Below are 25,717 nucleotides of genomic sequence, written 5' to 3' on the forward strand. Positions count from 1 at the left end.
GACAGCTTCTCAAATCTGGCCCCCGCAATCTCTCAACCTCCCTGCTCTCTGCAAATTCCCTCTATTCTCAACGCCTTCAGGACAACACCTAGCTTCCCCCTCCGATAACCCCCCTGACTACTCCCTGATCCAGCAAAGCCAACTCTCTTAGGCTTTTTGTCCTGTCCTGGATTCATTTGGATGATTCACCATCAAGTCTCTGTAAGAAACGCTCCCTGAAACCAATTTATTAGCAACAAAACACGTGTCCCAATGAACACAGCAGGCTGAAAAGAAAAAAATCCCCTTTAGGCAGGCCTGGTATCTCTACGGCATCATTTGGGGGGGGGGGGAGAGCCAAACCTCCAGCCTCGCTAGGGAGTTCCTGGATGTCCTTCAGCTCATGGCAAGATACAGTTCAACACCCTTGAGTGCTGCTGAAGAGGGTCAGAGGCTGGTCAGGCCAAGCTATTGTGACCTGAAGACCCTGGTAAGCCAGCAATATCCCCTGGGGGCTAACTCTGAGAAGGGAGGGGTGGGCCCATGGCTCAACCCTGCTATGCCATAAGTGTGCCTGCTCCAGAGGGTCAGCTCCGACCCAGGGAACTTCTAGTTTCTAACCCCTGCTACTGACCGTGCTAGTATGGTCAAAGGGAAGGTCAAGAACTATTGGACCTCTGTGTTCTGAACACGTCTTCCAATCGCTCTCATTTATCTAAAGGTTGGCTAGCCTCTTTCCAGTATAGCCCCAATGACCCCTTGTTTCTTCATGCTTTTTTTACTTTTTATTGAAAATATAAGCCCTATGTTTCTTCTCTCACGTAAGAAGCTGGCTTGCTTTGCAAAATGATTCTAATATTTCCAGGTGTTGAAAGATTGCAAGAAGGTCAACTAGCCTGAAGCCACGTTCGCTCGCTAATTAATAGTGAAAGAAAGCAGACACACTAGGTGGCAGAGATGTGTTTGTTTTTATACTTAGGTCTAATGTAATTGCTCCTCACACTTATCGAAATGTTGTCCTCGTGTAGAACTGAGAAATAAGTTTCAGTTGTTTCTCACCTCCAAAGGGAAAACTATTTTCTTTTTTTCCTTCCTGCAGCCCCATTAAATGAATTATAAACTGTATTTTTATCTCTGCTGGGCCTCTCAGTCTTAATCAATTTTGCATAACAGAGAGGCGAGGTGGCCTTGAAAAGACTAGACGCTCCATGCTTCATGTAATAGAGTTCTAAAAATGCAACATTTTGCAGGAGACAAAAGAATGGGTGGATTTATAGCTTTGTTTTAAAGCAATGTGTGGTTATGATATTGTATAGTAGGTAGAAGCATATTTAAGAGAGATAAGAGAGATAAATTTATTGTCATTGTCCGTATATACACAGTATACACAACAACGAAAATCAAACACCCACCCAAAGACCGGGTTCACATACACATTTGCACGTATCTCCAACACTCTCATCCTATTCAGACATAATCTATAAAAACATATCATACTCCAGAATGTAACATAACCTATTAAAGGCATAACATAACCTAAAAACCTGTCTCATTCCTTCCTACTCCCTGCTTGCTATTTCTTGCAACTGGCCCTGAGATCATTATTTAGTGCAATCAGAGCTCTTGGATAGAAACTATTTAGAAGGCGTGTGGTTCGTGTTTTCATTGTCCTATATCTTCTGCCCGAAGGCAACAGTTCAAAGAAGTTGTGAGCAGGATGGGTGGGATCTCTCAGGATATTGTGTGACTTCTTCAAAGTGCGAGACGTGAAGATCTCATCCAGGGTTGGTAGTTGGAGCCCAATAACATTCTGGGCAATTTTAATTATTCTCTGTAAAGCTTTTTTATCCGTTTCAGAGCTGCTCCCATACCACGATAATATACTATAGGTTAAGACACTCTCGATGGTACTGTGATAATAGGACAGAAGTAGGTGCTGAGATAGATTCAGTCCCCTGAGCATTCTCAGGAAATACAACCTCCCCTGCACCTTCCTCACAACCATATTAATATTTGCAGTCCATGAGAGGTCCTCAGAGATGTAAATGCCCAGGTATTTAAAACTACCAACCCTCTCCACCTCCTCGCCATTTATGTGCAATGGTAAAAATACACTTTTCTTTCTCCTAAAGTCAATTATGAGTTCTTTGGTTTTTTTGGTGTTAAGCATAAGATTGTTTTCTTTACACCATTGAATTAACCCCTGTACTTCTTTCCTATAAGCAGTCTCATCGTTCTCACTAATGAGCCCCACCACTGTTGTATCATCCGCAAATTTGATGATTGTGTTGGACTTATACAGTGGGGTGCAATCAAATGTGTACAGGGAATAGAGAAAGGGACTTAGCACACATCCCTGAGGGGCTCCTGTGCTTAATACTAGAGTAGAAGAATAGTAAGGGCCCATTCTCACTGTCTGCGGCCTATCAGTCAGGAAATTCCTTACCCACAGACAGATCTTCTGATGTATACCCAAATTGGTCATTTTAAGAAATAACCTGTCTGGCAGAATTGTATTGAAGGCAGAACTGTAGTCCACAAACAACAGCCTTGCGTAGGTTCCCTGTCGTTCTAGATGACTCAGTACAGTATGGACAGCGATGGAAATAGCATCATCAGTAGATCTATTTCTTCTGTATGCAAACTGGAACGGGTCTAGAGTGGATGGAAGACCAGCCTTAATATGATCTAGCACCAATCTCTCAAAACATTTCATAACGACAGATGTTAGGGCTATTGGTCTATAGTCATTGAGAGATACCACCACTGACTGCTTGGGGACTGGCACTATAATCGATGTCTTCAGGCAGGTAGGGACAGAACCCTGCAACAGGGATAGGTTAAAAATGTCCGTAAACACACCAGCTAATTCTGCAGCGCAGTCCCTAATAGCCCGTCCCATGATTCCATCCGGTCCAGCTGCCTTCCTAATGTTAATGCTCCGAAAGGCACGTTGTACGTCACAGGTCTGTAATAAAAATGGTTGTCTATCAGTAGTAGTTTCTGATGATGTGCTGGTAGCCAATGCTGTAGTGACGGTAGTTCCAGTTCCCACCTCAAAGCGACTAAAAAATTGATTCAGTTGATCAGCCAGGTGCGCACTGCTGCTAGCCAGTTCGTTTTTAATATTTTGCCCTGTAATTTGTCGCAGGCCTTGCCATACTCGACGAGGGTCGGAGCTCTCAAAATGTTTTTCGATCCTCCGGCAGTACATAGCTTTGGCGTTCCTAATGCCCTTTTTCAATTTGGCTCTGGCTTCTCTATACTGTTGCGCATCACCAGAGTGAAAAGCAGCATTTCTTGCCTTTAACAGAAGATACACATCCCTGTTTAGCCAGGGCTTGTTGTTAGGGAACACCCGTATTTGTTTGGTGGTAGTGACAACATCAATGCAGCTTTTAACGTAGAACAGTACTGTTGAAGCGTATGTGTCCACATTATTCTCCACAAAAAGCGACCACTCGGTGCTCCGAAAGCAATCTTGAAGTTGCTCAGATGCACCTACTGGCCACACTCGTATCTCTCTAGTTGATGGTCTAATTCTGCGTACGAGAGGTCTATATGATGGTATCATAAGTAAAGATATGTGGTCTGACTGCCCCAAATTGGGCAAGGGCTTGGTCTTGTATCCATGCATGATGTTACTATATACTCGGTCCAGGGTATTTCCCCCCCTAGTGGGACAATCAACATACTGGTGGAACTTAGGGAGCACAGTCCTTAAATCGGCTCGGTTAAAATCACCAGCAACCACAAATGCTCCATCCGGGTGGGCCCGCTGCTGTCTGCTAATAGCAGTTAGCAGGTGGCCCATAGCTGTAGTAGTGTTTGCATCGGGAGGTATATACACCGCTGTTATTATAACAACATTAAACTCACGTGGCAAATAAAAAGGGCGGCACTTCACCACTAGGTACTCCCAAGTCAGGAGAGCAATGCGTGTCCATTTGTTTGATGTCCGAGCTCCAGTTGTTATTTATATAAACGCAAATTCCTCCTCCTCTGCTCTTCCCGGATTCGGCGGTTCTATCCGCTCTAATTACTGAGCGTCCTTCTAGCTGCAGAAGTCCCTGTGGAAAGGAGGGATCCAGCCACGTCTCTAGAAGGACCATAACACAGCAGTCCCGGATACTTTTCTGCCGAGAGGTAATAAGTTCCAACTCCTCTACCTTGTTGGGTAAGGATCTCACATTTGATACAAGGAGACTTGGCAATGCAGGCTTGTGGGGATTTTTACCTAGCCTCACTCGTAGACCAGCCCTGCAACCCCTCTTCTGCTTGCGCCCCCTCCGTTTTCTTTTCTTTCTGGCAAGGAGAGCAAGGGGAGTATCCCAAGAATGTGCAAGATATGGAGGCTCTCTGATAAGCTCAGCTGGAATGTTATAGGTTGAGACCTCCTGGCTGCAACCTTCTCCTCTGCCGATACTTAAGAGCTCTTGACGACTATAAATTACTTGTGCCTGAGTATTCACAGTCCCTAGCAGCAATAAGTTCACAAATAAAAATAAAACACAAATCACTGAATACCGGTCTTCGGAGTGCCGAGCCGCTGCAAGTGCTTGCGCCGCCATCTTGTGCTGCTTACCTTAGACCAATGAAAAGTAAACATGAGGTGTCCATGTGCTCAGGTGACCAACTGGAGCCTTGGAAAGGATTGGGCACAAAGGAATCATGGATGGGAAAATATTATAAAGTGTCTTTGTAACCTATTGCCCTAGGTCCAGAATTTGGAGAATTCTTCTGGACCATTTTATGCTTTCTGCAGACATCTTATCACTTTGCATGATGCTGTATATTTTTATTTGGCTAGAAGAACCAGTGTATTTCCAGACTCCCCTTTGAAGGGCAACACAGAGAGGCAGCCGCATAGCCTCTTCAAGGGAGTGACTACAGGGTCCGATTACAGATGATGCAGAGACACAACAGGATCCCCTTTGGAAGGAACCCTGAGAGCAGGCACTCATGCAGGGTCAATGAAAAAGCTCTCCACTGCAGATCCTTCCATCGTTTCCTAAACATACTGGCACCACAAAGGCATTGGAGAAATGGCACTCTTAAGCTCTTTCCCAGGAGGCCAATAACAGAACAGCTCTGTCAATCTACTCGAAGGCCGACGGATGCCAGACTTCCTGTGACTGCCATTAAAACCCCCTCAGGGTCAGATCCCTTCTTAACCCCCAGCCCAGAAAGACAAGAGCAGCTCTCAGCTATTAGTGATCCCCAACAGAGGAATAATAATAGTGGAACTGATAGTGGAATAATAAGAGCTTTTGGAATGGAGAGGTGAGGCAGGGAGGGCATGAGAGATTGCAATGGAAGGGTCCTGGCACAAACACGTCTTGCAATTGTACAGTATTTGTAATTTGCACCTCCTGCTTGTCCCAGAACAGCTTTCTGGATCCTGTGGACTGTGGGGACCCCTGGGCACCTGCGGGAATTTCCCTTGACTCCAACCCACAGCTGCCCACAGCAATGCTAATTCCACCCGTCTCTGTATGCTGCTCAACAGAGTCATGAAGAAATTGTTATTTAGACCAGGAGTGGGGAGCCAGCTGTGACCCTCCAGATGTTCTTTTTTTTCCCCACCAGGGGGAAACATTTATTTATTTATTTATTTTAAAATGATATTTATTAAGAATTTTAAAATTACAGGAAAAAGAAAAAAGAAAGAGAAAGAGAAAAAACAAAAGAAAAACAAACCACAATCAAACAATACAAATTGATAAAAATCAAAATCAAAAAATAACAACAAAACACGTAACAGAGCACAATCAAAAAGCAAAAATAAGCCACAGAAATTTAAAAACAAATCCAATATTCTCAAATCTTTAACTGTCATGACCTTCTTTCATTGACCTCCTCACTCCTCCCTTTTTTTGTATCCTAGTTGTTAATTATCACAGCAAATCCTTTCCATTTTTCATAATATTCTGTCATTCCATTACCTTAGTCCATTTTAACCTTATCTTACTATAAAAAACCCTAAAACTTAAAACTTACATCTTATTTATACCAATTTCTCATAACCATAACATATTCTTACATAATTCTTTTAACATTTTTGCTAGAGCCAAATAATTTCGTTCCAACATTTTTCTAACATTCATCAATTTTATAAAGCAATCCTAATAATTTTTTTTTTTAAATTTTCTTCCAATCTTCATCCAGCGTCTCTTCCTCCTGGTCCCGGGTTTTGTCAGTCCTTTCTATCCCATCAATCTGGCGCACTAACCTGGTAATCTTATGTCCGAGGCCCTTAAGTCTCTTCCATGTCCCTTCCGCAGCTCTTCTTCATATTTATACCTGTACTTTACTTTGTCTCCTGCTCCTTTCACTCGTGGGAACTCCGGCTTGACAGTGTTTTTGACCCTTCTCGACAAATCAGCCCCTTTTCCATAGTCCACACTAAACTCCATGTGGTATTTAAGAACATGTTTCAAAATCCCTCCAAAATTAAGAGCCCCCACAACCCCAAACATCTCGCGGCCCATTGCCAGACTTGGAAAGTCAAAACATCCCTGCATAGGGGGGTCTATCCAACCCCCCATTTCCAAACCAAACAAAACTCTATCTCTCCAAATCTGGCTTTTTCCAAGTTCATTTATCAAATCCAACAACTCATGTTCCTGCTGGGCCACAACTCCCTCCATCTCTGGCACCCGAGGTTCAGCAACATCTTCTTCCCTCATCTGATCTGTCAGAGCACACTCCTGATTTGATTCCTGGGTGGGCTCTATATAGTTACCCACTACCTGTCCAAAATTTCCGATCGCAACAGTCATCAAGTCCGTCTTCTCATGTAGCTGTTCCAATATGGCACTTGTTTTACAGAAAGCGCACACCAGGGCTTCTGAATACATTGTTCTGCAAGGTCAGAAGTCTGTTCCCACGATCGTAATCTGTTGCAGCTGCGAGCTCCCCGATTCAAATTTAGTAACAGTTTCACAGGCTCCCTCTAGGGGAAGAACTTCTATTTATTCTTTTCTTTTAAAGGCAGATCTAACAACAAAGTTTCCTTTTTCAGATATTTTGTCAATATTTGTTCCTTTAAAATGCGAAGGAGAACAATGGAATCACTATGTTTCTCTTCTTTTAACTATCTGTCAAAGACGTTTGTCTATGGTCAGTGAGCTTCCCAAAGAACGTCAGTCCTGACACCCGGCTCCCAGGTTCAAGATGGTGGAAAATTACTTTTCTTTACACTCTCTTCTGCAGGTTTAAACAGTCCGGAAAAAATCCCCCCTCTTCTCCTGCTCCCGAAGGGGGTTCAACAATTTTAAATGATGAAAGTTAATCCTTTACAAACGATTTTCTGAACTCTAGTTTGCCATGTCTTTGCTTTAATCTATCTACGAGAAACGGAAGGCTGACTTCCTGTTTAGACCTTCCCGTTTCAGTGCCAAATTGAAAAGAATTTCTTAGTCCAATTTTCCTTTCTACTCACAGGTCGTTATTTAAAATCCAATTGTCCAAAATTAAGTTACTCACGGGTAATTGTTTTAAAAGCTCCACGCTCCACGGAAGAAGCAGTTGACTCTCAGCACCGCGCCACTTGCCCCTCTTCGCTCCGGAGCCCGTAACGGGGTTCCTTTATGAGTTGGGGGGGCGCGAAAGGTGGCCGCCGAGTCCCATGGTCACAGGCTTCATCCGCCTGTGATTTTTGAAAGGGTCCCCGCTTCGCCGTAGCGGGAAGACCCGTTTTCCGCGGAGCTAGTCCCTCCGGATCAGAGGGAGTCCGCCATTACCGATGGCGCCACCCCGGAAGTCCGACCCTCCAGATGTTCTTGGGACCCCAAATCCCAGCAGCCCAGGGATGATGAGAACTGCAGCCCCAAAGCTTCTGGAGGACAAACTGGCTCTCTATCCCTGATTTGGGCAATGCCGCCTGAGTCTGTGGTGATTCAAGAGTTTCCTGAAGAGAGACGGGCTAAATACAAGCAAATACTGCTATGAAGGCAGGCCTCTGCCACCAAGGAGCATACAAAACTAAAACAACAGGGAAGAGGTTCAAGGGAGGGGAGGAATGAAATCTGCTCCCTGGATGCAGAAACCGCAAACCTCCCCCTCGCCCCCATGTGCAAACACTCACCTTGTCCTCACTTAGTGGCTCTGCGTTGGACTCATCCAGGATGATCTCCATGATGCTGAGCACCTGCTCGGCCACAGCTGCCCCTCCGCTGTCTTTGCTCTCCTGCTCGGCCACGAGAGCCTGAGGAGAAGGGTGGCGACAAGCGTCACAGCAGCCCGTGCCCCGACCCTCCGAGAAGCCACCCAAGTGGTGCCAGCCTCCCCCTCCCAGGCCAGCGTGGCGTAACACACAGGTAAGGGAGGGCAGTGTGGCTGAACAATTACAAAAAACGCTCTTGATGTGGCCACGGAGTGGGAAGGCGGCTCCAGGAACAGAGAGGGAGCCCAGCCACCCCGTATTTTCCCACATCTCCCGATGGCAGGAGGCTCTGCCTTACCAGGTTGAGGGTCCCCAGCATGACGTTGAGTGTGTTCATCTCCAGCTTCACCAGCTGCTGGCGGTTAACCTTCACTTTGACACAGTAGCTGAAGAGTTTCAGCAGCACCTGTGTAGAGGGGGAAACGTGAGAACCTAGAGTCGAGGCAAGTGGCCTTCACAGATTTTAGGACCAGCGTCAACCCCAATGCAGGAACCCGCTCCTCACTTTGTGCCCCCCTGGCTCGCTCACATCTCTTGAGTGCTCTGGGTTCTCATTGCTGGGAGCCCTGGAGATCAGGCACTGGCTCCCTGCACCACCTTCTGGTCAAGGGGAGGAAATGCAGGCAATGCCAGCTAAGGCAAAGTTGTGCCCCTCATCATCACCGTCTTGGCTTCTGGCATCAGATGATTATTATTTTTATTTTTTATTGAATTTATATACTGTCCTATACCCGGAGGGGGGGGGCCCTCAGGGCAGTTCACAGAATAAAATCAAGATATAAAACCACAAAATACCTAATAAAAATAAAAACAACCACCCATTGGCCTCCCCCACCACCACAAAAACATTTTAAAAGGGCATAGGATGTAAATCAGATCAACCAAAGGCCTGGTTAAAAAGGAACATTTTTGCCTGGCACTTAAAGGTATATAATGAAGGCGCCAGGTGAACTTCCTTGGGGAGAGCGTTCCGCAGATGGGGAGCCACTGCAGAGAAGGCCCCGTTCTCATGTTGCCACCCTCCGGACCTTTTGAGGAGGAGGCACACAAAGGAGGGCCTCAGAAGATGATCTCAGGTAGATTCATATGGAAAGAGGTATTGCGGTCCTGAGCTGTTTAAAGATTTTATAGGTCAAAATGCAGGGGGGGGGCTGATGCTTAAGTTCTCAAGGCGGCCCCAGGGATGGATGTGGGCAAGATTCTTGCATTGCAGGGAATTGGACCAGATGACCCTTGGGGTCCATTCCAACACTACAGCTCTATGCGAAGACATAGGAAGCTGCCTTATACAGAGTCAGGCCACTGGCCCATCTAGCTCAGTATTGTGTCTAGATTGGCAGCAGCTCCACAGGGTTTCAGGCAGGGAGCCCCTCCCTGGAGATGCTGCTGGGAAGTTCTGCATGCAAAAGAGGGGCTCTGCCACTGAGCTGTTTCCACAACAACCCTGTGAGATAGGTGAAGCCAAGAGATGGCGACCAGCTCCAGGTCACCCCAATGAACTTCATGACTGACAGGGGATTCAAACTCTGGTGTCCCAAATCACAGTCCAACAAACACGCTAACCACTAGAGCAGTGGTGCCCAAACTTTTTTCAAGGAGGGCCAGATTTGATGAAGTGAAGGGCCGTGAGGGCCAACCCAAGTTGTTGCGCTTTTTTTAGGATTGAAATTGTTGAGCTTTTTTTTTTTTTAGGGTTGAAGTTGTTGAGCGTTTTTTTGAGGATTTTACCCCATAAACTGCCGAAGTGGCTGGATTACGCCCCCGAAACGGACTTTGGACATGTCTGTGGTAGAGCCTTTGGCCAACAAGGGAATCAAAGGTGTGCTAAAGGTGGGAAAGGAGATTGCAGAGGAGCTGAACGGATTATTTGCATCTGTCTTCAGAGCAGAAGACTCGCGAGTAACATAAAAGTAATAAGGTGAAACAGGAGAGATGCGAGCTGGGAAGGGCGACGGAAGGGCCCGGCCGGGCGGCGACTCACCTCGCAGGCGGTGCGCCATCCCTTTGGCCCAGGCGAGGCGGCGGCGGCTGCTGCTCGGCAACCTCCTCGCCCGTTTCCTCGTGAGGGAAACGCGGCGTTGGCGCGCCTCCGGCGGAGCAAGGCCGCTGGACTTCGCCTTCCCCTCCGCCTTCCTCCTTTTCGCCACGCCGCCTGCGCCTCCGCTGCCTCCCGCTCTCAGCGGGCCCTCCCGGGCGTCGGGCTCCGAGGGCGAAGGCGCCCCTCCTCGGCCCCACTCCACCACGCCCATCTGCAGCACGGGCCCCGCCGCCGTGCTCCCGCCAGCCGCCCTGGCCGCTTCGCCCGCCTCCTCCTCGGGCTCAAAGCCCGGGTTGTCCTGGCTCCAGGCCTGCCTCGAGCAAGACGAGAGCGGCGGCGACGGTGTGCAAGACGAAGGAGGAGGAGAAGGAGAAGAAGCGCCGACTCCGCCCGGCGGGTCCCGCAGCCGTCCCAGCTCCAGATGCTCCAGGCCGCCGGGAGGGCAAAGTCCCGCCATGGCCCCCCCGACCCTGGACGAAGGCCGCCACCGCCTCAGAAATTTTCTCTCAGGCTGGCCGAGTAACGGCGCGGGAATGGAGCGCCTTCGCTTTCTCCACCGCCCGCCTTCCAGCCCCCCATCCCCGCCCACAGCGCGCCGCCTCGCAGGGAGAAGCGGGCAGGCCGGGCTGGTGGCTACACGGGACACATGACGAGGTCTGGCGGGCCGGATTCGTCCCACGGGCCTTGTGTTTGACACCCGTGCACTAGAGCACCGGCTCTAATGAACGACAGGCAGGTAGCTGGTCAGATGGCTGGTATTTCTTCTTTTTTTTATGCTGTGAACCACCTTGAGATCTATGAAGGGCGGTGTGCAATTGTTACGAATAAGTAAATAATAAAGAAAATTGGGGGGAGTGCTAGTGGCGTTTGCCTCCTAGGTGGGTCATAAGGAAAGGGTTAAAATGAGTGTGATGTGATTGGCATCTGAAACTGATAGGAGGAGTTAGGGTTAGAGTTGGAGTGCGTGAAAGTCAGTTGAGAGTTGGGAGTTGAAGAAGGAAGAGAGAGGATATAAGTCTGTGGGTTGGTCGAGTTGTGTGGTGAAAGAGTGAGAGGAACTGTTAGGTGGAGTCAGATAGTTGGGATAATCAGTTTGAAGTTGTTAGGAACGAATAGGACAGTTAAGGAACTAAGATTAAGAAACTGCCAAGAAAAATTAACTGAAACCATAAGCTTGTTCATGCCTATAAAATAAACTTGATTATTTGTTAATGTTAACAACTGACTGGACTCCGTGTGTACCCGTGAGAAACGGGTTGGTGGCAGCGAAGAAAGCAATCACAGTGGTGGCACAGGGATCAATACACTGTCAAATGTCCGGGGGCCCTGTGTGATCGCCACAGCGCTCTCGTGAGCAAAAGAATACAAGGACCCAAGAAGAGCCTGCTGAATCAGGCCAACTGCCCATCTGGTCCAGCGCCCTGTTCTCACCATGACCGAACAGATGACCGTGAGAAAGCTTGTCGAATGGTTCTCCCATTCAGTCCTTTGTTGATGAACCTGAAAAGGGCCACAAACACACACAGAAAGAGGGAGCAATGGGGGGGGGACTCACCGTCAGGAGGTGTCGGCCTTGCTTGAAATCCTTGATGCCGGTCAAGCGGTTCAGCATGCAGCCCAGTCCCCCGCACTGTGCCATCACGCCCGCCATTTTGTACACTTCTTCCTCATCCTCCTCTTCATCTGTGGAAAAGAAAGAGGCTGACAGGAGAGAGGCAATGGCATCAACAAAGCTGGGAGGAAGCACACGCCAGCCACTGCGGGGAGAGGACTAAAAGGGTGACAGCGCCAGGCTATGTTTTTCCCCTTCCACCAAAGAACAGCTAAACAGGTGGGGGGAAACCCTTTGGAGTGGCTGAGCTGCAACTCCCATCATCCCTGGCCAGGGATGCTTGCCAGGACTGATGCAAATGAAGATCACGAGTCTTGCTGGATAAGGCCCAATGGGGCCCACCTAACCCAGAATCCTGTTTTCACAGTGGCCAGCCAGATGTCCATTATGGGAAACTCACAAGCAGGACCTGAGTACAAGAGCAATTCTCTCCTCTTGCAGTTTCCAGCAACTGGTATTTGAAAACAAAGCCCTCACAGTGCCTTGAAGCCACTGAGAGTCTTATCCTCCCATGAATTTGTCCCATCCTCTTCTAAAGCTATCCAAGTTGGTTGCCCATCACTGCCTCCTGTGGAAGTGAGTTCCATAGTTTAAACAGGCACTGAATGAAGATGTGCTTTCTTTTGTCCAACCTAAATCTTCCACCATTCAGCTTCACTGGGCGAGTTTGGAGTTCAGGAACATTGGGGGTGGGGGAGAAAGGTTCCCCACACCTGAAGTCAATGGATCTCCTGCACAGGTAATTCCCTCCCAGGGAGGGGTGGCTGTTGCACAGATTGGTTACCACTCAATTCCCCCAAAGGTTCGCTGCCTTCTATCCAATGTAAGTCCTGCTCAGAGTAGATCCACTGAGGCTAACAGACATGACTTATGGTTCCACGCACATCAATGGATCTGTTCTGAGTAGAACTTGGCTGGATGCAACCCAGGATTGTTGAGACCAGTGCCAGGTCAGAGGTGTTCAAAGCAGCTGGACTGCCAAAGTGACTTTCTCCAAGGGAGGCAACCTCAGCCCCACAGAGCTCCCACTGCCAGGAGGTCTTTGGCCAAACTGCTGTGACCCCACAGCTGAAGATTTCCGGGTGGTCCCTTCCGACGAGGGAGAAGCAAGCGCCGTACCTGTAGTGGAGTCCAACGACTCAATGAACTCTTCTGTTGCGTCGCCCAGTAAGCCTCGCATGCGGTAAATGATCCTCATGGGCTCCCCCTGCGGAGAAAGAAGCCGGAAGGAACCACAGTGGAGTCTTTGCCAAGCCCCAGAGAAGCCTTAAATGGACAGCCCCTTTTAACCAGGGCTGAGCTAACCCCACAGGAAAAGGGGGGGTGGGTGTCTGTCAGTAGCGTCAGGATAGTCAAGAGGTTCTGGGCTACACTCTGAAAAGTCTCCGAAGGGAGCCAGCGGCCAGCTGTAAGCTTCCCTAATGCAGACCTTTTTAGGGTCTCTGCCAGGAGGCGCCTACAATTTTATTATGTACATGCCTTAGAGAGCTCTTTGATCCAGCAGTCCTCTGAATAAATAAAGGCAGAGAAACAAAAATGGAGTTCCTTCCCCTCTTCCTGCTTGCTTTCGGTGAGGGGAAAGGGGCACGGCAGAGGAAAAGCAGGATTATGACCCACTCCGCAATGAAAGAAGATTCGGGGTGGCAGCAGAGTTAATTCATGCCTAGGGAAGCCTGAGTCGTCTTGCCTCTTTACAGCCTCAGGCCAATCCCTGGCATATCTAGTTAGCTAGAGAGAGCTGGAGAGGCAGAGCAAGCAGGAGAAACGCTTCCTTGGAGGGCTGCTGCCAGTCAGAGTAGACAGTACTCATCTTGACGGGTCAAAGGCCTGACTCCCAAGAAACAGATTTACAATTGTACCTTGGTTTTCAAACAGCTTAGTTCCCGAAGGTTTTGGCTCCTGAACGCTGCAAACCCGGAAGTGAGTGTTATGCTTTGCAAACTATTCTTGGAAGCCGAACGTCTGACGGGGCTTCCGATTGGCTGCAGGAGCTTCCTGCAGCCAATCAGAAGCCGCTCTTTGGTTTCCGAACGTTTTGGAAGTCAAACAGACTTCCAGAACGGATTCGGTTCGACTTCCAAGGTACGACTGTATTTCATAAAATGGATGTACCACTCACTTGTAAAAAGCAAAACGAAACTCAAAGCAATTTACAAACAGACCCAAACAATGAAATTATCAGTAAAAGCAGTTATTGTAAACCGTCACAAAATAATTAACAATAAGCTAAAAGCTACATTAGAATGCACGTCAACATTCTTCATGCCTGAGTGTTTGCCCAAGCAAAAATATTTTTGGCTGGCACTGGAAACGGCACAGCGAAGGAACGTGGGTGGCATCAACAGGCAGGGAGTTCCTAAGGTGTAGGTACCATCATGTTGGAAGAATGTACAGGTGTAGCTTTTCAGCAGCTGCCCAGGAAGTCCCTGCCATAACCAGCCTTTAACTCAACCATATTTTGCCCTTAAAACCAGTATCTATATAACATTCGGGATATATGCTCGGGAACAGGGAGGCTGGAATAAAATATACGGAATGAGAAGATATGTTAATTTGATTGGCTTTTCTTTTTTTAAAATAGACGCAAATCTCCCTCGCTGACGTGAAGAGGATGGAAGGGGGGGGTGAGAGAGAGAGGAAGAGAGAGTGACAGTTTAATAAGCTTTTAAGTTGAACAGGGTATTAGGAGAGTGGCTAAGCAGAGAAGGGACTTGTTACAACTTTCCCTGTGGGGAGGAAGCTTGTTTCGTGCCAGAAGCCTTGGCTGTTTGTCTCTCTCTCCCTTTCTGAACTTTAATGCTGTTTTAAGTTTGAATACAGAGCAGGGAAGAAAGGGAAGGGGGGGTGTATATTTGGGATCGCAGCTTTGGGAGAAGGAGGCCTTATTTGGGGTGGGGGGGGAATACTGGGGGGTGCAGAGAGGGAGAGAAGAGGACCTGTCAAGAAGTCTGCAGCTAAGCCTAATGTGGAATAAGCAGCGCTTAATGTCAGAGAAGATTCCGGAAAGCGCCGGGGAAAACCCTCGGGGGAAGATCGGCTCAAAGGCCGTGCCAGAGACCCGCAATTAGCACCGCGGGGGGCTCTGGTAAAATGGCAGACGAACAAAGGGAAAGCGGGTGAAAGAGAGACAAGGGAAACAAATGCAGCCCCGAGGTTAGCTCCTTGTGAGCCTGTCTATTTCCTAGGGAACCAGAGAAGGAGCTGCAGGAGGAGGAAAGCGGGGGGGAGAGGCGGAGGCCGTCACAAAGGGGAAGAAGATGAAAGCTGCTCAGGCACTGACAGCAACGCTGACAAAAACTCTCCCCGGCCTTTTCAGCAGGGCAGCCGGGAATCATGGGAAGCCACGCAGGCAGAGACGCAACAGGCGACGGTCACGCACAGCCTGGAAAAGGGATCCGGAGCGGGGCTGGCTCCCAAGCCTTCGTTGCATGAATGACTGGCTATTTGATTTCTACACCGGTTAATATATTGAAAAATTATCTCCGAGCAACGTACGAAAAACCCAACAGACAGTGCAACCGAAATATTACGCAAATGCACTGTTACATATGGAAACGTTGCCATTAATACGAAGTTTTACTAAAATGTAGGTCCGTATAGTTAAAGCCATGGTTTTCCCAGTAGTGATGTATGGAAGTGAGAGCTGGACCATAAAGAAGGCTGATCGCCAAAGAATTGATGCTTTTGAATTCTGGTGCTGGAAGAGACTCTTGAGCGTCCCATGGACTGCAAGAAGATCAAACCTCTCCATTCTGAAGGAAATCAGCCCTGAGTGCTCACTGGAAGGACAGCTCCTGAAGCTGAGGCTCCAGTACTTTGGCCACCTCATGAGAAGAGAAGACTCCCTGGAAAAGACCCTGATGTTGGGAAAGATGGAGGGCACAAGGAGAAGGGGACGACAGAGGACGAGATGGTTGGACAGTGTTCTCAAAGCTACCAGCATGAGTTTGACCAAACTGCGGGAGGCAGTGGAAGACAGGAGTGCCTGGCGTGCTCTGGTCCAGGGGGTCACGAAGAGTCGGACACAACTAAACGACTAAACAACAACAACAACATAAATCAATACCAATTCATTTTTCTTTTGACACAGCTTCCAGGTTCTCGCCCAGGGTCCAAACTCTCAGACTCTCCGAGAGCCTTGCTAGGATGGTTGCATATTTATTATTGAGTGACTGACTGCATTTATAGCGCGCCTTTTTCTACAAGGAGTGCATGTGTCTCCCCTTCTTCTCCGTTAATCCCCACAGCAACCCTGTGAGGTGGGTTAGACCCAGAGAAGGCAGTGCCTGGCTCCCAAAGGTCACACCCACTGAGCTTCATGGCCAAGCAGGGATTCAAAACCTGGGCTCTCCCAGGCCCTGGGCCGATATTCTAACCACTGCACCACTGGCTCCCATATCACAGCTAGGAACCCTTAGATCCAAGGTGCATTTGCGGGGGGGGGGGGGAGAGAGGAGAGAAAAAAGAAGAGGGTCTCTGTACACACTTTGGTATAGTTTTCACCTGCACCAAGACACCAATAACATTTCTCACTCTCGCACCTCCAAGCGAGGGCAAGCTCCACTCTGCTTGCTGGGTGGCCAAATGCTTTAAGGTGCTAAGCACTCGGGAGAGGCCCAGAGAATAGGGCTGTCATGCGTCCGGGTTTTCCCGCGCACATCCGGGAATCGGGCAGCAAAATGGCGTGTGGGCCCATTTTTGCTGAATCGGCAAAATGTCCAGGGAAAGTAGGGAGATTTTTATTATTTAAAAAAAAAAAAAACCACATTAAAAAATCCAAGAAAAGCCCTAAAATGATTTTTTTGGGGGGGAGAGCTCAACAACTCTGCCCAGATATTCACTTTGGGGAATATGGCAACCCTACCAGAGAAGCTACTTTTACATTACGAGGCACTGTACATATTAATTAAATAAAATGCATTTTTAAAACGAAGCTCCCAGAGCCTCGTCTTTAATGGACCCTCGTCTCTGTTCAGCCTCTGAGTAAGGATCAGGTTTGTTTTCTTCTCACGGCAACTTTCAGGACAAGCCTTAAACATGCTTGCAGGATGGCAAGAGCTGGTTACCAGCATTGCCGAAAGCCGTATTCTTAAAACACAGAATTACAACGTTTCTCAGTTATCTACTGACTTGGGGGGACATCGCAGCTTAAATTTTGGCACATGGCGAGGACTGGGGGGGTGGGGTGTCACCAAAGACTCAATAGCCAAATACAAGAAACCAACAGGGTGAAAGCAAGTTCCCAGTGACTTTTCTGCATCCAGCATAATTTTACTTCGAAAAGGTCATCGACTTTCCCCCAACAAACAAGTCAGTTGCCATTTTGCCATGGAAGGGGCATATTAATGCATTAATTTGTAATAATGACCGGGCGGCGGCGGCGGGGGTACACAAATACACGAAGTGGAACTTGACAAAAGGCCCCGTAAGGAAGAGAGGATGAAAGGCTGGAGAGAGGGAAATGCTAAGAGCAATCTGTGAAATATTCATCACACACACACACACACACACACACACACACACACACACGGTGAAAAACCTAGACTCATATTAAATCCTGAAATGCAGGTCTCTCTATTCAGGAACTGTCAGTCTGTTGGAAACACAGGGCCATTCGGATCCATGCATCTGAATGCATTAATCTCCCAACTGCTTCTCGACAAACATGAGATTCTTTTGAACTCGGATGACAAGGCAGGGGTATTTTAACATATTCATTCCTAGAGGCTTTCTGGAGGATAATACCCAAAGTTTGGCACTGATAGTCAAAGCAAAGACATCAAATGCTTGATTTCCACCCCAACCCCCAACTCCCCTTTTGCAGGGGGAGGGAATCAAGTTTCCTTCCCTTCAAAAATGTCCTGAGCGTTTTGCATTTCTGCAAGCATATATATATAAACCCACGGCCCTTTTCCGTCTCGATGCATCACCGTTCTCATATACTACATAAAGAAGTTCCATCGCTTTGTGATTTCATGCTGCAATTCTGACCTGGCTGGGCAAAGCCAGGTCCACTCCGCTGACCTGTCAACTGGAAATACTGACTTGTTTGCTTGCTAATTTTGATTTGTGATCGTCAAAATATTATCAGCCCTCTTGGACACCAGCAATCACCTGCTAGGTATTCTTTTGGCTGGACGCAGCCTTCCCCAGCCCTTCCCCGCTGCAATGTAACTGTCCCACAGATCCACAAATCCTTCTAGACATATAAGGTGCATCCTGGCAGCAGCTAATTTCTGTCTGGAGACGAAGTCTGGCTGGCATCTGGGTGGGGGCAAGTAGCCTCAATGCCAGCCCAGTTTCAGTTGTAAAGAGGAACCAGGCCTGCTCATTAGGATCAAGATACTGGAGAACCAGTGGTGGTGAGAAGAGTTAAATAATAATTCTAGGGTGCTAGTGTTCTTTGAAATGCAGATGGGACACAGTGGCCCAGGGGCTGTACACACTAGCCTAAAGCAGAGAGGGAAGGAGATTAGCAGGCAAACACACAGATTTCATGACCCACTCCTCAGAGAGAGAGAGAGAGAGAGAGAGAGAGAGAGAGAGAGAGAGAGAGAGAGGCCTTTTGAGAAGGGGGGCCCAGGAAAGGATCCCTGCACACATGGAACAAGCCAAGCCTTTGGGGCTGTTGACAGAGGTTGGAGCTTTGTATCCCAAGTCACTATTTTTCAGAGGCAACGAACAACTTGCAGCCAGAAGAGGTCGTAAGACACAATAAAAGCCCCGCAGGATTGTGCATTGTGTGTGTGTGTGTGTGTGTGTGTGTGTGTGTAGAGCCGTACCTCATTGGTTGGGCACCAGACTTTCTTGTACACCTCAGCCACCGGGAGGTCAAGGCTGATGATCTTGTTGTTCACCAAGAGCTGAAAGAAAGAAAACAGGAAACAGCAGCTCACTCATGGGTAAAATGCATACTAGTGATCCTTCCATCACTCCTTTTGAAGTGTGCTTGTGCCTAGACATCTGGAACATTTGAGGGCCCATTGCTCAGCGGAAGAACACATGCTTTGGATGCAGAAGGTCCCGGTTCAAAACTGGCAACTCCAGTTTAAAAAGGATCAATGGACACACAAAGTGGGGAGCGTCAGGTCCAAGAGTTGAATGAGGCCTTTCAGCTCTTTTCTTATGTGGCCCTCAGAGCTCCCTGGCAACATCTGGAGGGCTCCTCATCCGTGCTCTGCCCCCCTCCGCAACAATCCTCACCTCCATCCCACTGTCGTCCTCCAGCAGAGCCACCAAGTCGCAGTCCTGGCAGATCTTGTTCTTGATGTCCCTCATCAGGGGCCCAATGCCCGGCTCGTTGCTGCTGTAGGGGTTGCCAGGCATCCGCCCCTGGAGGAAGTCTTCCTGCTGCGGGTCCTTCTCCAGGGTGACAAAGAACTCCGTCACCTCGTTCTCCTCCTGAAACAATGGCAATGGGTGGGAAATGAGCCCGTGTCTCCCGCCCTGAAACTTGGCTGGTCCCTTCTGCACAGCTGGCAGTGGACAAAATGCAAAATAGTGCAAGGGATAGCATGGCCCAAACTCTGTGCCTAAAGGAAGTGTCTAAGTATTGAAACCCACAGGAGAGGCTGCCCGTTGTATCTCTGTTTGACTTACCATTCTGGTCCTGCCTCAGCACAGTTCCTGTGGAGTGCATTGGGTGGGAATTGATCATTCTATCGGTGCAGTTGTGGGCTACAGGGCAGAATTACTCTTGGAGCTGGTTGCCTGTTGCATCTTTGCATGAGCCATTGCCTTTTAGACATTTCCCAAAAATAAAGCCTCCTATTTATATTGGGGGGCAGGGAATTTAAGTTTCCACTGCAGGAATATTGTGCATCAGCTCTCTGGAGTTAGGGAAACACATAACTGTCAAACTTTCAGATTTGAAAATAAGGGATCAGCAGCCTCACCTGTCCTGGGGACAGTCTACGGGATATCTAACAATCCAGGATAGCAGCGGGAAGCAGCGGGAAATGGCACTGAAATAAGGGAATTTCCCGCAAAAAAGGGGAAGGTTGACAGCTATGGAAACCGACTGTCCTGGCTTCCATACGCAAATCTACATTTCTAGAAACTGCATCATTGTCCATTGCAGTTGTGCCAATATTGCTATTGTGTGCTTCGCTACTGTAGCAGCGGGAGGCTCCCAGCCACATCCATGCGCCACCCAAAAAATGTAGGGTAGATGTTTGCGTAGCTGAGGGAGGCACCCCTGGGATTTTGGCTGGGTCCAGCTGTCCCTCCTTAACGACTAGAAACAGGTCAGCTCCCCTACCGGATAGATAATGCTGCAGAGCCTCTCGAAAATGAAGACGGGTGTCCGGTAGTCAACGAGGCTGTAACGCTTGGCCGTTTCAATGCACACTGCCATGAAGGCCTTCGTTTCTGATTCTGTGCCTGCAGAGAAAAGCAATGGAGTCAAGTCTCACGGGGACTTCCTGAAACATCTCCTTAGTGTAAATCCATGCATTGTTAATCTTGAGGCTGGATTACTGCAATGCGCTGGGTGTGGGGCTGCTCTTGGTTCAGAAGCTCCAGCTGGTGCAGAATGCTGCAGCTAGACTGCTGACGGCGAATCTGGCTTACAGCATGCGATGCCCTCGTTAAATCATCTGCACTGGCTGCTCATCCAGGTTCAGGGTCCTTGTATTAACTGACAAAGCCCTGAACGCTTATATCCCACCTCAACCACTGAGATTATTTGCAGGAGCATCGCTGGCCATTCCCTGAGTTGGCAAGGCTCACTTGGTAGCAACTAGAACAGAGCCTTTAGGGTCCATCAGCCCTGTCCTGTGGAATGCTCTGCCACTGGAGATTCAGCTTCTGTGCTGACCTTTAAACATCTGCTGGAAACATTTTCTATTGCACCAGGTCTATGAAGGCAATGCAGAATACCTCTTTACGTGGTTTCTGATTTTTCAGCTTTTATGCACAATTGCTTTAAAACCCTCTGGTGTTTTTCATGAATATGCACAAATATTTTTATAAAAACAAAATGAAACAAAAAACACACTCCAAAAAGCCTCTGGTCCCAGGAGTTTCGCAAGCTCCCCATCCCACTGGCGCGCTCCCCACCTGTCGTCATGTCCTCCAGCATCTCCAGCAGCATGTCCTGGGTCTCATCAATCAGCTTGGTCCGCTGCACCACCAACTTCCTCAGGCACAGGTAGCCGTTCAGCACGGTCCCCACCAGGCGGCTCTTGAAGTGTCGTTTGATGGACTCGACCTCCACAAAGGAGGAAAGGAGGCCTGGGGGAGCAAGGAATTAAGGCTCAGTTTACAAAGTGGGGACGCCGAGAAGAGAGAGAGAGAGAGAATGGGACAAAAGTCCAGCACACACAGAAATGGCACGTCAAGTCAAGAAAGGAGGTGATGGGAGGAGGAGCAACAAACATCACCTGTGATGCTCTTCAAAGCGTATCCCTGCTGCAGGTCAGTGCTGAGCGTGGCCTCCTCCAGGGCGAGTAGACGGGCAATTTCCTAAAAAGCAGAGAGGCACAGGTTATGAAGGTACCATGTGTGTGGGGGTGGGGTGTATCATTCCTAATATTGACACTTGCTTATTAATCACTTTTTAAACCACTATCGCAAGGCGATTCACATATAAAACGGTGAGAAACAACAAAGACTTAAACAACAAGAAGTGGACACTCATAGTAAAAGACCCGTTTATTGATTCAGCTGGGAAAGCCTGTCAGAACAAAAATGTATTCTATTATTTCTGGAAAGGGCGAATAGATTGGGGTGTGTGTTGTCTCTCGGCAGGGATGATGTTCCACAGAACAGGGGCAGCCACACTAAAAGCCCTGCTCCGAATTACGACACTGTGGGCTTCTGAGATCTTTGGAACTTGCAGGAGAAACTCTCCTACAGACTGCAAGGATCCGATGGATGTATAAGAGATAAGGTGATCTCTTCAGGAACTGGTCCTGAGCTACAGAGGGCCTTAAATGTTAGTGCCAACACCTTGAACTTGGCCCAGAAGCAGATTGGCAGCCAGCACAAATCCTGAAAGCAAGGTGTTAGATGCTGATGGTAAGTTTTGTCACTGGAGGAAGGGAAGGAAACTGACACAGGTCACTTGTGTAACAGAGCACAGCTTAGATCAGGAAGTGCCAAATGCCCCGTTCAAACCCCACACCTGTCGTGAATGCACTGGGCAGATGAAAACTGCTTTCCCTCCCACCTCTCAGTTCTCAGACTTCTTGGCAACAAGCTCCAGCTAGAAAACCTTTCTTTACCTTTGTAATGAGGTTTCCAACGTAAGGCAGGACCCCTCTGGCCGCCAGGTAGACCTTCCAGCGGGCAGGCTTGATGAGTTTCTGGTAGAGTGCCAGGTACTCTGCTGCACATTCCCCAGCCATGCTCAACTCATCCAGGTAACTAAGAGAAAGGCAGAGAAAACACTGGCGAGTTGGAAATATAAAAAAGAGAACGGACTTCTTTGTAAACAGAGAAGCAAAACACTGATACAAAATTGAGTGGAAATTATTTAACTGGCAGTGGGGAGATCCTTGCACCTGCAGGGCTTCTCAAATCCTTAGAACATGAGACTCTGAATCTCAGCGTTGTGGGTTCAAGCCCTGCTTTGAGTCAAATATCTCTGCATGGCAGGCGGTTGGACTAGATGGCCCTCATGGCCCCTTCCAACTCTACAATTCGATGATCCCATGGTCCCCCAAGTGGGACGCGGGTGGTGCAGTGGGTTAAACCACTGAGCCTAGGGCTTACCGGTCATGGTTCAAATCCCCGCAACGGGGTGAGCTCCCGTTGCTCGGTCCCTGCTCCTGCCAACCTAGCAGTTCAAAAGCACGTCAAAGTGCAAGTAGATAAATAGGTACCGCTCTGGCAGGAAGGTAAACGGAGTTTCTGTGCACTGCTCTGGTTCGCCAGAAGCGGCTTAGCCATGCTGGCCACATGACCCGGAAGCTCCCTCGGCCAATAAAGCGAGATGAGTGCTGCAATCCCAGAGTCATCCGCGACTGGACCTAATGGTCATCGGTCCCTTTACCTTTACGGTCCCCCAAGAAGAGGGAGCTTGCACCACTGTACCTGGTGAGCAGGTCGAGGACTTGCTGCTTCCGGCTGGGGATGGTGGCCAGAGCTTCAACGATGGTGCAGGCGGCCTGCCGGGCAGCCTGGGTTGCAGGCGTGAACAAGACCTACCGGGGAGAGGAAAATTGGGGCATTCGTGAGACTCATCTCATGTAGGGTTGAGACATCTGGCTGCAATGACCCACATTTGGCCCCAGAGCCCGAGGTAACCCCACCCCAGTGTACATGGAAGACCTGTAAAAAACATTTGGGTTTCTCTATTTTAAGATTGTATACCCTACGCGGGTGGCGCTGTGGTCTAAACCACTGAGCCTAGGGCTTGCCAATCAGAAGGCTGGCAGTTCGAATCCCCACAACGGGGTGAGCTCCCGTTGCTCGGTCCCTGCTCCTGCCAACCTAGCAGTTCGAAAGCACGTCAAAGTGCAAGTAGATCAATAGGTACCGCTCCAGCGGGAAGGTAAACAGCGTTTCCGTGCGCTGCTCTGGTTCGCCAGAAGCAGCTTAGTCCTGCTGGCCACATGACCCGGAAGCTGTACGCCGGCTCCCTCGGCCAGTAAAGCGAGATGAGCGCCGCAACCCCAGAGTCGGTCACGACTGGACCTAATGGTCAGGGGTCCCTTTACCTTTACCCTACATTTCACTACCTAGGTCTGAAGGCAGCTTAAGACGACCCAAGATACCCATGAGATAAAAAGCCTGCATCCATTGCAGAGGAATGTCACGCCATTCCCGAGGGACAGATGCGAAACAGCTCTAATCAGATGGCGCAAGCTAGAGCCTTTGGGGAGGGTCTCCATACCTGCCGCAGCCAATTGTTGTGTCCCAGCTTGAGATCCAGGGGGCAGGTCCTCTTCCCCCGCCTGCTCATGAACTGCTTCCACTTCCAGGTGTACTTTTCCGTCAGGTAAAGGTGGCGAAGCTCCGTCCTGCTGGGAGACTTTCCATTGGCGTCGAGGCCTAAAGCGAGGGCGAGGATTCGAGCGGAGGTTAGCGGAGGTGTCCCCTAACCAGGTACCAAGAGCTACCTCTGTTACTCAGGGGCAGGGTAAGAACTTCACTTTCCCGAGGGCTGGGAACTTTCCACAGGGATAGCCTCTCAAGTTCATAAATGGAGCGAGGGTGTAGGAACCGATCTCAAACTGAAGTTCCGTTGTGAAGGAAATTAGTCTGGATTAAGCAGCAACGGGTGCAGGAGGTGTGGGGAACTTTATGGCCCTTCAGTTGTTGCTGAACTGCAACTCCCATCATCCCTGGCCACAGGCCATGCTTTCTGGGGCTAATGGGAGTTGTAGTTTGGTAACATCTGGAGGGCCAAATGCTCCCAACGCCTAAGGAGCAGAACACGTTGTTGGGACTTTCCACCCCACCTTTAGTTGAAGGCATGGGATTGTTATGTGTCACATATCTGTTTACATTTCAGCACAGTTTGCTGGCGTAAGCGGAAATTCCGCTGTATTGCTTTTGCTTTGACTCTCCCTCCGAGGAGACGGCATGTTTCTTTGTCTTGATTTATGTTTAATGAATCCATAGCTCATAGTATGTATTCACAAGCCTCAGCCTTTTCTGTCGTGCAGTTTACACTGCTAAGTATAGTGTGCCCAAGTGTGGGAGGCTTGGGTCACTAATTTATGTCGGAGCCAGAGGTCGATGGATCTTCGGAGCGGCACGGCTAGAAGGAGACGACCCAGCTGGGGGCTAGCCAGCTGGCTCTCGACCCCCGGATGCCGCCACAAATATGTCCATAAAAGGGTGGCAACCAAGGTGAGGGTCCTAAAAGTTGTGGGCTTTCTGCATCAGTGCGGGGGGGGGGTCCACCTACATGACCCTGGACCTTTTCTCCAATGCTATGATGCTTTGAGTGCAAAGGGCAGAAGAGTGTGATCTCTCTCTCTCTCTCTCTCTCACACACACACACACACACACACACACACACACTTACACTTACTTCTGCAGGGCACAGTACGTACCTCTGGCAGGGAGGCATTTCTTCCAAGCCTCGTACGAAGCTTTGGGGTCCCTCTTGAGCCAGAGTTGGGCCTGAGCATGGATTTCATTGCTGTAGGGCTTGACGGTGGTCAAGGAGTCCACAGGGGTGTCCTAAAGAAGAACAAGGAATGGCTGTGACAGCCTGAAGCAGAACCAGTCACCTACAGGCCAGATATTCAGAGAACTTCTTGCATCTAGAGTGGGGTCATCCCCATGTAAAGTAAGACTTGGCACCAGTGTGTTGATACAGATGCTTTCATCACAAAAGCTCTGTGTTTCGCATGCAGAAGGTCGCGGGTTCCACCCCTGGCATCTCCAGGTGGGGCTAGAACAGACCCTGCCTGAAACCCTAGAGCAGCGGTTCTCAACCTGTGGGTCCCCAGATGTTGTTGAACTACAATTCCCACCACCCCTAGCTAGCAAGGCCAGAGCTCAGGGATGATGGGAGTTGTAGTCCAACAACATCCGGGGACCCACAGGTTGAGAACCGCTGCCCTAGAGAGACACTGCCAGCCATCGTAGATTTTACTAAGCTAGACAGACCAATGGCCTGACTCTGTGTAAGGCCGTTTCCTACTGCACAGGATAATTAAATTACTAGTGGGTTTTAGCAACTGCTTTATACCTACATGCAGTGCAGAACCAAAGTGAAGTTTGGCCAGATTTTATATTTTGGTGTTATGCCAAGTCCGTCTATCTTGCCCAGTAGCAGCTGGTGGGGAGGGGAAGCATCCCATTTTATCCTCGCAACAACCCTGTGAGGTAGGCTAGGCTGTGAGAAGCAGCGACTGGGCCGAGGCCACCCAGTGAACCTCATGTGGCCAAGTGGGGGGATTTAAACCCTGATCTCCCAGGTTCTAGTCTGACACTCTATCAATACACCACGCTAGTTCTC

General features: G+C 49.0%; 1 protein-coding gene and 1 long non-coding RNA gene across 6 annotated transcripts in view; both read right to left on the reverse strand.

The window, feature by feature from the left end:
• The window catches only part of UBR4 (ubiquitin protein ligase E3 component n-recognin 4), a 145,675-nt gene that overhangs the window by 13,966 nt on the left and 105,992 nt on the right, over positions 1 to 25,717 (reverse strand). For all 5 annotated transcript variants that reach the window (XM_081017897.1, XM_081017895.1, XM_081017896.1 and 2 more), the window contains 13 exons: positions 24,804 to 24,933; positions 23,636 to 23,793; positions 22,834 to 22,943; positions 22,023 to 22,164; positions 21,180 to 21,261; positions 20,857 to 21,030; positions 20,057 to 20,178; positions 19,000 to 19,197; positions 18,579 to 18,659; positions 12,916 to 13,003; positions 11,740 to 11,867; positions 8,445 to 8,552; positions 8,069 to 8,188 (listed from right to left, as the gene is read on the reverse strand). In XM_081017897.1, the coding sequence (XP_080874023.1) occupies positions 8,069 to 8,188; positions 8,445 to 8,552; positions 11,740 to 11,867; positions 12,916 to 13,003; positions 18,579 to 18,659; positions 19,000 to 19,197; positions 20,057 to 20,178; positions 20,857 to 21,030; positions 21,180 to 21,261; positions 22,023 to 22,164; positions 22,834 to 22,943; positions 23,636 to 23,793; positions 24,804 to 24,933 (1,641 nt within the window). The remainder of the gene's footprint in view (positions 1 to 8,068; positions 8,189 to 8,444; positions 8,553 to 11,739; positions 11,868 to 12,915; positions 13,004 to 18,578; positions 18,660 to 18,999; positions 19,198 to 20,056; positions 20,179 to 20,856; positions 21,031 to 21,179; positions 21,262 to 22,022; positions 22,165 to 22,833; positions 22,944 to 23,635; positions 23,794 to 24,803; positions 24,934 to 25,717) is intronic.
• Positions 1,323 to 3,891, reverse strand: LOC308483817. The gene is made up of 2 exons (XR_013989808.1): positions 2,744 to 3,891; positions 1,323 to 1,457 (listed from the first exon to the last, which is right to left on the reverse strand). It is a non-coding gene; the product is annotated as an uncharacterized lncRNA (long non-coding RNA).

The sequence above is a fragment of the Podarcis pityusensis genome (assembly GCF_964106645.2).
Source record: "Podarcis pityusensis genome assembly, chromosome: 8".
Classification (NCBI taxonomy): Eukaryota; Metazoa; Chordata; class Lepidosauria; order Squamata; family Lacertidae; genus Podarcis; species Podarcis pityusensis.